We start from the raw sequence: 10,747 nt of genomic DNA, 5'->3' as shown, positions 1-10,747 counted from the left end.
TCGGCGGTCGGTATCCTTATCGCCGAGCTTGGCAAGATCAATTAGCACAGAGTCTCGTCGAAGGGTAGACACAGAGAAGGATGTAGCAAGCTAACAATTCACGATTAGGTTGGCTGTGAGCGCAGCTGGAAGTTTACCGGGCAAAGTGTTCCTCCACCTCTGGCAGCATCCACGGCTCGGTGACTTCTGTCCAGCAGAAAGTGGACAAGGAAACGGAGGAGGAGGAGTCGAGCCTGTAGACGCTCTCGCGATCTTCGCTGTACTCGTAATTCCCGTAGCTGGCCAACCGAGACTCGGGGATGACGTCGCGGACGCGCTTTGTCCGGTAGCTGCCATTCTCCTTGTACTTTGCGCTCAGCTTACAATTCTGTCGTGGGGAGAATCGCGAGGGTTCACATTTTATTCACATGGATTTCAAAGCTGAGTCGTTGGTCTTTTGGGTGGAAGGGGAGGTTGTGGATTGAATTAAAAGATCCTGGTGTTATTCGCGATATGAGTAAACTGTACCGAACACTGTTGTAAGGTGGATAATTCAACTTTGGGTCTATCCACGTGAAAAAATTTAGAATTGAATGTTTTTCAAATAGATTTGAAAGTTACTCACTCATTTTTGAGTCGACAAGGGTTGTAGTTTGAATAGAATGGTGTTAGGGGTGATATGAGTGAACTGTGTCGAAGATTGTTGTAAGGCGAGTGGTGAAACTTTGGGTGCACCAACACGCGAGGCTTAGAATTGAATTTTCTGACACAGAGTTCAAAGTTGATTCACCCATGTGTGAGTCGGCGAAGGGTGTACTTAGGGTGAAACGATCGTGGCGCTGTTTGTAACGCGAGTAGGGAATTCACCTGGATCCACAGGGATTGATTCAACTTTTGAAAGGGGTCTTCCTTGTCGAAGGTCCAAGCTTTGTCGGCGATTAGACTAATGTTCGCATAGGCGCTGTTCAAAAGCTCTTCGTCGTATGACGGGAATGAAGATATCATTATCTGAACATTCTAACCGATCGGAAGTGTGGATTAGGAATCGAAGTGAATTCTGTAGAAATCGTCTCGTCGCGACGTTAGGATCGCGAAATTTAATTGTCATTTAATTGACCGCTCGTCGCTCGACGTGTATCGAATCGATAAGAGGGAATCGAAGCGCGTTCAGGGCGTTATTCCAATACAACGGTGATTACGAAAGCGGTGTAAGTGAAAGGTCTAAAAAAAATTGAATTTTTAAACTTTATTTTAGTTACACCACTTTTATAATCACTGTCAGAATTATTTTAACGAAATTTCATTCTCCTTCGAGTTCCTCTATTCCTGTTATTCCAAGTAAAAGATATCCCAACCATTTACAGTGGTCCCCGGATTATCGACATGCTTTTTTCCCCGGATCATCGGGAAAAACCTACCCACCCCGCAGTTTTGCTTCCTCGGTGCGAGCGAGGGCCTTCGGTCCCGGGTAGAGCGTTGATAAAAATAATTGTAATTTACTAAAAATGAATCGTAATTTGTGGATATTTAAGTGGAGAATTGATTCATAAGAAAAAAAGATCGACTGCGAAAGGCAAACACTGAAAAATAAAAAAGGGAAAGAATTATTTTTTAGTTTTTAGCGCATTATTGATCAAGTTATGTAAAATCGTTCAACTTGAATTTCTTTCCCGTCGAATAGGAGCAATAAAACCTAAAAATTATTTTTTTACAAATGTCTTGTTTATTACAAATACGATCGATGAGATACAGTAGTACGCTCGCGTTTCATTCACACACTTTGTACAGTTCAGGCGTACGGTATTTACACGGCAGACAGATTCACGCGTAATATACAGAATTTCGACGATTGACGGTAAGAAGATAGTCTACGGTAGCACTTGGGAACGTAGAAGAATCAGTCTGGTAGTTTACACTCTGTCCGACATTCCCCGCGAAATCCTATAAAACGGACCCCTTCCCAAGAACGCGTCAATCTCTGGAAACACGCGAAGCCCTGTCCCGGGATTTTATAAAACTTCACGAGAAAGTTGAATGAGTGGGTCGTAGTCGTCGCGCAACGGCGACCACCAGGAACGCGAGAGCGCGAGAAGGACGTTTCTCCATTCGAGTCGACGTCGTTCGTCACTGTGCGACTGTATCGAGGTTATCTGGCACAGGGCGTTAAGATACTCTATGTACAGAAGTTGCGACGCTTATTTATAGTAGCTCGAGATACGGTCGCGCAATGATCTTCGTCAGGTCGCGAAACAGAATCCCCGCGAGGCGTTTCAGCGACTTAAACGCACGATGCGCTCGACCAAGAAACACGCCCTCCATTCATTTACCTCTAGCGCGTGCTCTTCGCGGGAGCCTCGTTTTGATTAGGCTTATCGCGGGCTATTTACAAATTCACAATTACCCCGGGGCACTCGAGGTTGTCCTCGAATCGGCAGGGTTCCCGATTAAACAGAAACCCGATCGAAGATCCTTCTATCATTATGGCAAGACAAGCTACGTTTCCACGTCGACCCTCTTCGCCGACGGAGCAGAACGCAACCATTCGCTTATGAACCTAAAACCTCATCTACCCTCCATCGCTCTACACCTCACAGTTATTGACGGTTGAAGTCAAAGTCTAGTCTCGTTTCTAGCCTAAGCACATTGAGTTACCCTCGAAGAGTCCCCAAAGTCTCCACCCCTAACGAAACCTTCAAACGTACTCTTCAGACGGTTTGGGTATGCTGGCTGGCAGTCTGAGCGTACTTGGAACTCTATTGGCACTGTCCGGTAGCTCCGCGATGTCTATGAACACTCCAACCAGGCTGTCAAAGTTGAGTCCCCAGTTCAGTAAATAATCCCAGCTGAGAGCTGTCGTGGTGGTCGATGGCGACCCGTTATTAGCAGGCCTGTAGAGTCCACCCATATGCGTGGATAGATCGTCATCGGAGGCTACCAATGTGCTCAGAGACCCTCGAAAAGAGCTATCGAACCCGTCGTAATTCACATTGGGTGGTAAGGGTGGTTTCGTCGTCTGCGAGGACTCGTTGCTCCGCTGGTTCACTTCCTCGTCGTCCTGCTTAGCGAAGGGGTTGTCCGATCGCTTATCTCCCACCAGAGACGCGTTGTCGTACTCCGAGCAGGTGAAGCTATCGTTGCCACTCTCGTCAGTGGTCGAGGAGTTCCTTCGCTCGAGTCTCTCCACTGGAGGGGTGTGTCTTCTGTGAAGATGCAGGGGACCATGGGTGGGTGGTCCTCTGGCTTCACTAGAGGAGCTGACAGCGTCCAGAGTCGATACTAGGCTGGAGGTCCTCGGTCTGGAGTTGAGTCTCTCTATCTCCTCAGCCGTGAGACCCATGGGCCCGGATGAGACGTTGTTAACGGAGTTCTCGTTGTTGGACTGAGGAGCCTTTCTACTGGCCGTGGAGCCTGACAGCTGGCTCATGATGGGTGAGTTCAGGCTCCTCTCGCTATTCGAGTTCAAAGCGTCCTTGCCTACTCCGCCTGAAGAAGACGTGGTGGCTAGAAGAGCGCTTTGTAGGGGCTTGCCGCTGATGTCGTGGAGGGTGAGGATCCTCGGTTGCTGAGCGGATAGCTCGCTGCTTGGGGATAGCCTTGCTAGAGGGGTGCTTTGGAGAAGCTTCTGGGTGGGCCCAGTGGGTTGGCTGACGTTGGGGGGTGGTAGGGCCCGTGGTGGGAAAGGGCCGGCGTGTCTGTGCTGCTGGCCGGTGTGCTTATGGTGGTTGGCGTAGTTGCTGATGGGCGGTGGGGTGGCTTTGTACTTCCTCATCCCGTCGCGGTAGCCCTTGTAGTGGTAGACGATGTCGATGTCACTGGGGGCGATGGAGCTCGCGTTCTCCAGGTCGTAGTGCTCGGGCATGTCTGGTTCGGGGTTGTGTTCGTGGGAGTGTAAAGAGGTTTGAGCGGGCGGTGGAAGCGGTGGGTGTTCGTCCCTAATGGGTGGCGACTTGGTCACCTCTCTTTCGATGATGTCCGGCCTCTGGGGCCTGTGCTCAGCTGTGGCATTGATCTCTCTCTCTTTATACTTCTTGGAGATCAGCTCCGGGCCCATGTGACCCACTCCTCGGAGGTCCGACGTGTCGGAGATGTAAGTGTTCTCGTGTCGCGACATGAGGTTATCGTTGCCAGCCCCGACTAGAGGGTTGCCGGTCATTATGGCGTTCGTGTTCTTGTTCACCACCGAGGGCGCGGATTTCTCCTTGTTCTGACGCCTCAGGCGGAACACGATGAAGCTGACCAAGATGGCGATCAGTAGGATGATGAAGAACACGATGACTAAGGTGATCCCTATGCTGAGCGGGTCAGCGGTGGCCGCTGCGCTGATACCGATTGGTCCTCTGCAACCCGTGCTCACTTTGCCGTGGTACAGGGCTTCCTTGAAGATTGAGCCTGAACCGTTGAACGGCTGGATTTCGTTGTTGATGGTGAAGTTGGCCAAGCAGCCCTCGAAGCTCCTCGCGCCAGCGCTGTGGGCGTAGTAGAGGTCTTGGCTAACCCCGCCGATCGATAGGACCGAGAGGTATGGGTCCAGGAAGTCGTGGACACCGGCCGAGTCCAGCTCCTCGCCGGATTGCACGCCGTCGATTAATAGTCTCAGGCCTCGGAAGTACGAGTGCAAGGTCAGGTTGTGCCAGTGGCCGTCTGCTAGGTTACCTTCGGTGCTCGCTGACATGTTCACGGGTGATCCGAGCAAAGATGCGTAGAACAGCTGGCCGTTTCGGAGCTGGAATGTAGAGTTTTATTGCAATTGGTGGTTCCTTGGTAATAACTTTTTTTTTGCAGGAAACAAAGTTTTGGGGGAAGATATTATGCAGTAGAGTTTTTCGGATTTTAAGAACCGGGTTTAAAAACCGTTTTTTTTTATAAGTTCTTTACCTCGACGGACGTAAAGTGTTTGTTGGTCGCGGCGTATATGAGTATCCCATCAGGCTTCACTGTTCTGAACATCAGACCGATGGTTTTAAACGGGGACGAGGTGGCGATGAGGCTCGTGTCCTCGCCAATGGCTCGCTTCGATCGGTTCTGGTGCCACACTGTGGACCCTCCGTAGAGATACTCCAGCAGCTGCATCCTCCGGTGCTTTTCTGAAATCTGTTGTCAAACAGCGTTATTTTATTCTGTTGTCAAACAGCGATTTTCAGGCTTTCAGAGTCGGTATCCCTATCATCCTCACATTTTTGTAGAGAAATGATGCGGTTGAACCCTACGCGGTGCATTTACGTATAATAGCACAAATGACTTTACACTTGGAATATTTTAATTACACTCCTACTCCTCCGCTAATCTAAGGGATTATCCACAATGTCCCTACAATTCGATCCCTTCACCACCGTCATCGAAATAAATCTTGCACCAAATGTAATCTAAAAAGAAATTTCACCCACCTTGAATTCGACGTATCCACCCTCGCTAAGGGTAACAGGCTCCAGCGCCCCTTCGCAGTTGGGCGCACTCAGCGATCCGCACTGGCAGGTGACTTGATGCCACTTGTCGTAGCACTTGGCATTCGCACCACAGACAGAGACCGCTTCCTTCGTGTCCCTTAAACAGGGGTTCTTCTTGGACCTGATGCACGTGGACTTGACCCCTCGGGAGGCCAGTGGATTGGACAAATTCAGGGCTCTGCCATTAATGGACACCGAGTGTACGCACCCAACGAAGTCGTCGGAGTGCACTTGCCCTGGCCTCTCGAGCACTGGGTCTGCGTTCTCCAGGCCACCCACTAGCAGGGGGTTGTTGTTGAAGTTTAGGGTCCTGTGGAGAAGAATAGGGAACTCGTTAGCGTTACTTTTGGAACTGTGAAGGAGCAGGGTTTCCACAGGTGAATCTATTTCCGTGGTGATTATTTCGCATTCTTAAGAATAGAAAGTACAAAAATCTGCAATAATTTTGCAACCCTGGTTTCCCCATAATTTTGCACCCCTCATTTCCCCTGAATTTTGCAACCCTCGTTTCTCCTCAATTTTTCAACCTTCGTCTCCCCATAATTTTGCGCTCCTAATTCCCCCAATTATCTTCGCTTCTACTAACCCAGTCGGTCCCACGTCGTCCGCGTAGCACGTCCCATCGCCAGGCCTGCAGTCGTCGCAAATGTCCCCGTGTTCCCTGCACATGGACACGCTCAGAGATACCACTCTCCCATTCCTAGTGGCCGTCACCTTCCTCCACTCCCCATCCGCGACAGATTGCTCGGTTTTGATCGTAATCGAGGTGATCGCGCTCCTTGCTCCCCCGTACGAAAACACGACCCTCCCGTTCACCAGCTCCAGCACCACGAAGTCAGATCGTCCTCCAGTTTGGGGGGCGTAGTTGTACAGCAGCAGAGCGTCTGGCTTCGTAGTGGCGAATACTATCGTTATATCGTTCGTGTTGGAGTCCAGGGCTGGGAAGGCCATGTAGGACAACTCCTCGAACCCGAACGTGGATCTGTCGCAGTGCCTGCCGTAGCGACCTTCAGGGCAGCTGCACCTGTACCTGAGAGTGACAATTCAGGATTAATGCTGGAGGTGTTTCTTTTGAAATTTTGAACTGCAGCTTGATTTGTCCATCCAAGGGTGTCTGTAGATTTTTTTCTTGGTTTGCTGGTTTGAGCCCATTTTGTGGCGCCAATTTAATTAAAAACATAAAAATATTCTCTTAGTATAAACTTAATAAAGATTAATTTTTTAAAACTAAGCAATTTTTTTCTCAACCAACCCCCTCGTTGTCCCTCGCTGCGGACGCCGATGGCTCCACATCCTGCGTAAAGGTAGGTTTTCCTCTACGCGACTGGACGCAGCGTCAAGAGCTTCAAAGTTGATTTTCTCGAAAATGAAGCGGGGTATCAACAAAAAGTTACTTACTCTTTCTAGAAAAAGGAATAAATTTTTTTGATGTTGCGCTTCATTCTGTTGAAAATTGACTTTGAAATTCCTGACTTGTTGCGTCTAATCGCGTATAGAAAAACCTACCTTGAGGAGTAAGGAATGCCTGAAATCTGAGGGAACTTACCCAGGCTTCTCTCCCACGCACAAGCCTCCATAGAGGCAAGGGTTGGGCCTGCACGAGTCGGTGACCGCCTCGCAATGGTTCCCCCTGTAGCCCGCGCGACATAAGCAGAAGAAGCTGAAGCTGTCGGGACTCTTCCTGCAGGAGCCGCCGTTCCTGCAGGGGTTGCTTGCGCAGGCATCGCCTCTCTCCAGCTCGCACAGCTTCCCCTCGCGGTCGATGGGGCAGGTGCATTGGAAGTCGTACCCTAATCTACGACACTGTCCTCCCTGTAAAACAGTTAAAGATTCGTCAGCATTAGCGATACGTAGCGTGCTCTAAATACACAATTCATCGTCGTTGAAACATCTCCACGATATCGAGAGAGAAATAAATTAGTCAGCATGGTGTATTTCAGGGGATGAACAGAGCCGCATTTATACTTTCGGAGGCTCCAGGCGCAACATCATTATGAGGCCTCACAAATTTTTCAGCTGCCTCCAGTTTCTCTGAATTTAGTATTTAAAACGAAGTTAATTTTATTTTGCAACTATAACTTGGCTGTTTTTATATTGTTATTTGTGGGGAGTAATTTTTAAAATGTAGCTCCATAGAGAGTGATGATCCAGCTCGAGCCTAGTGCGCATTATGGTAAATGCAGCCCCGGGGATGAAAAAGGGGAGAGGGTTCTCGACTATCCTCGTAGATAGGGTTCTGGATCGAGACACTCACCAGCAGACAGGGGTTCGGGGAGCAGGGGTCCTGCCTTCTCTCGCATCTCTCCCCTGTAAAGCCGTCGCGACACTTGCACGTCATTTCGTGCATCATCCTCGGCGAGGTGAGGATCAGCGCCTGGCTGTCGGTGATCCTGGCGTCGTCGTAGATGACCAGCTTGTCGCTGCAGGTGCCACCGTTTTCGCAGGGGATGCGCTTGCAGGGGGAGTAGCCTACTGTGAAGGTTGCTCCGTCGAGGAGGGATGCAATCTTGTCTCGATTGCGGTTCAGTAGTTCGGTCACTTCGTATTTGGTGCGATAGCCTGCGGGGCGGATGGTTTACGTTTGAATTTAGAGCGGATTATAGGGGGGGGGGGGGCTGGGTGTTTTGGGGTAGTTTTAATGGTAAGGTGAATGTACCTTGAGGTGACTCCACTGCTAGGTGAATGTTGAGGTCCGATGAATTCTCTCCGAGGCTGAAGATCTTGAGAGTGTCGTCCACGTCGATTTCCTCTTGTAGGACGTCTAATAGGGCACGGTACTTTTGGCTTAAAAAGTCGGTGGCGGTGAGCTTGGAGACTTGGAGGGTCACGCTGCTCTCGATTGTAGTGTTCGTGAATACGAGGAACTTCACGGTCACTTTGGATACCACGTTCGGGTGGCGGCCGTCGTTTCCTGATACGCTTAGAGAGTAACCCACCCCTGCGGAAGAAAGTGACATTTTGGGATTTCAGGTTCTGGACGCTTGGAACTTTCAGGAAATAAAGGAGTTTTATTTTCTGAGGGCTTGAAAATTTGAAGGATTTCCAACTCTGGGCGTTGAAAATTCTAAGAATTCCAAATTCTGAAGGTTCCCAACTCCGAGGGTTCGAAACTCCGAAGGTTCGAATCTTTGAGAATTCCAAATTCTGAGCATTCGGAACTCTGAGGGTTCCAAACTTTGAGCGTTCGAAACCCGAGGGGTTCCAAACTCTGAGGGTTCTAAACTCTCAGAATTTCAAACTTTGAGCGTTCGAGACTCTGAAGGTTCGAATCTTTGAGAATTTTAAACTCTGAGGGTTGCGAACTTTCAAAATTCCGAACTTTTAGCCTTCGAAACTCCTTAAATTTTAAACCCTGAGGGTTCCAAGCTCTATAAGGTATTCGAAGTTCCAACCATCGAAATAAAAGCAACACGAAAAGCTCTTGTTTCTGAAGCTTAGACCACTCTAACAACTAACCTGGCGTTATCTTCTTCGTATGAAGATCGCAAGCGTTGGGGATACTAAGAATCCTAGGGTTCGATCCTTGACGTATCTTGCAAGAATAGGTGCCAGTAATATCCGGATCATTGGGATGAACATCAGCAATTTTCCCCAGCGGAATTTGCTCGTTGAATGAATGAACTATCACGTGCACCGATCTAGGCGACGATGGGCTATCATTCTGGTCCGTCACAATCACAGTTATCGTGTGTTCGTTCCTCATTCGTGGAACCCCAGAATCTTCCACCTCGATCTGCAAACCCCAATTCAAATAAATCATCTCTCCAGAAACTCTCAATCCCAAACAAGGAAAACTATCCCAAACACCAAAGACGAGTAATCATCGCCGTGGTAATGAAACAATACGCCGTAGGTTTTTGGTTAATAAAATTAGTTCTACATTCCCGTTTACTAGAAATTAATTAATCACCAGCCCTACCTTTCTACTTCTATTAAACTTAGCATAATTTTTACCCCACACAATCTCCGCATTACGAAATTTACTAAATCCACAGCTATTGGGTACTTACAAGACTCACCAACCCTCCACCCTTTTCTAACTCCCCAACAACACCCATCTTCCTCAAACTAGTACAGCACGATACTAACCACAAGATCCAGCTGCGGCATCACTTCCCTATCCAAGCTCCTAGTAGTCTTCAGCACCCCAGTGTGCTTGTCCAACGTGACTATATCGCTCTGTCTTCCGCCAACCAACTTATAAGTAAACGGTGCCCCATTAGGCGGTAGATCAGGATCAGTGGCGCTAAGCGTCATCACAATGGTCCCAGCTGGTTCGTTTTCGTTCACATATCCTACCACCTCCGGTGGATCGAACACAGGCCCGTTATCATTGATATCCGACAGTTCAATATGAACCAGCGCAGTGCCAGTCTGAGGTGGCGAGCCAGTATCAATGGCACCTATCGTTAAATCGTACGCCGGTATCGTCTCACGGTCCAACTGCTTAGCAGTCTCTATGTCCCCAGTCTGCGGGTCGACCTTGAACGCCTGCCCAAGGTTCCCGCTGATAATAGAATACGAGAACTGGTTGTTCTGCGGCCTTATGTCCTTATCCACCGCTCTGACGGTCAGCACGCGAGTCCCGTGCGCTGCGCCCTCTGAGACGGTCGCGTCGTAGTTGCTTTGGAGGAACTCTGGAGGATCGTTCCCGTCTTGAATGGAGACGATCACTTGAGCTTCGTCGGTGTCGTTCCCTCGAATCCCTCCCCCGTTCTTCGTCATCACCGTCAGCACCACCCTGTTCTGGGTCTCGCGGTCCAACCGACGCGACACGCGAATGATCCCCGTCTCGGAGCCGATGGAGAAGCCGCGGTCGTTGGAGGAGCCCACGAAGAGGTAGTACACGCGACCATCTTCGCCGGTGTCCTGGTCAGTGGCTTGGACTAGGCCCACGGAGGTGCCTACGTCCGCGCTCTCTGATACGTCCATGTGGAACACTGGCTGGATGAACTTGGGGTAGTACTCGTTGACGCCGGTCACGTGAACCAGGACAGTCGTGAAGCCCACCATGTGGGGGTTGGAGTCTGGGTTCGCAGCGACGATGTCCAGGGTGTACTCGTTAGCTTCTTCGTAATCGAAGCTTACGAGGGAGGTGATCTCGCCTGTGTCCTCGCGGATGCGGAAGAGCTCCCTACCTGTTCCGCCTAGGATCTTGTACTGGACCACGGCATACTTGGGGGAATCGATGTCTCGGGCGATCACCTGGAATGTTTAAATGTCTTTCTTTAGGAGGCGTCTGTGGTGCAGGATTCTGAAAAATGTCTGTTCTAGTGGATCAAGCTCCCCCGATTCTCTTATTATCATCCTCGTTAATGGGTAAT

General features: G+C 49.6%; 1 protein-coding gene across 1 annotated transcript in view; it reads right to left on the bottom strand.

Moving 5' to 3' along the window:
* Nucleotides 1–1,706: 1,706 nt before the first annotated feature.
* Nucleotides 1,707–10,747, bottom strand: part of Ft (cadherin-related tumor suppressor fat) — a 93,506-nt gene continuing 84,465 nt past the window's right edge. Inside the window, exons 14-22 of the mRNA XM_076812795.1 lie at nucleotides 9,513–10,628; nucleotides 8,880–9,156; nucleotides 8,080–8,361; nucleotides 7,678–7,982; nucleotides 6,970–7,235; nucleotides 6,010–6,453; nucleotides 5,364–5,733; nucleotides 4,855–5,070; nucleotides 1,707–4,702 (exon numbers count right to left, since the gene is read on the bottom strand). Coding sequence (XP_076668910.1) covers nucleotides 2,672–4,702; nucleotides 4,855–5,070; nucleotides 5,364–5,733; nucleotides 6,010–6,453; nucleotides 6,970–7,235; nucleotides 7,678–7,982; nucleotides 8,080–8,361; nucleotides 8,880–9,156; nucleotides 9,513–10,628 — 5,307 coding nt within the window. The 3' untranslated portion in view covers nucleotides 1,707–2,671. The remainder of the gene's footprint in view (nucleotides 4,703–4,854; nucleotides 5,071–5,363; nucleotides 5,734–6,009; nucleotides 6,454–6,969; nucleotides 7,236–7,677; nucleotides 7,983–8,079; nucleotides 8,362–8,879; nucleotides 9,157–9,512; nucleotides 10,629–10,747) is intronic.

Source organism: Andrena cerasifolii, chromosome 5, assembly GCF_050908995.1.
Source record: "Andrena cerasifolii isolate SP2316 chromosome 5, iyAndCera1_principal, whole genome shotgun sequence".
Taxonomy (NCBI): domain Eukaryota; kingdom Metazoa; phylum Arthropoda; class Insecta; order Hymenoptera; family Andrenidae; genus Andrena; species Andrena cerasifolii.
This window is presented reverse-complemented; position numbering and strand designations above follow the sequence as displayed.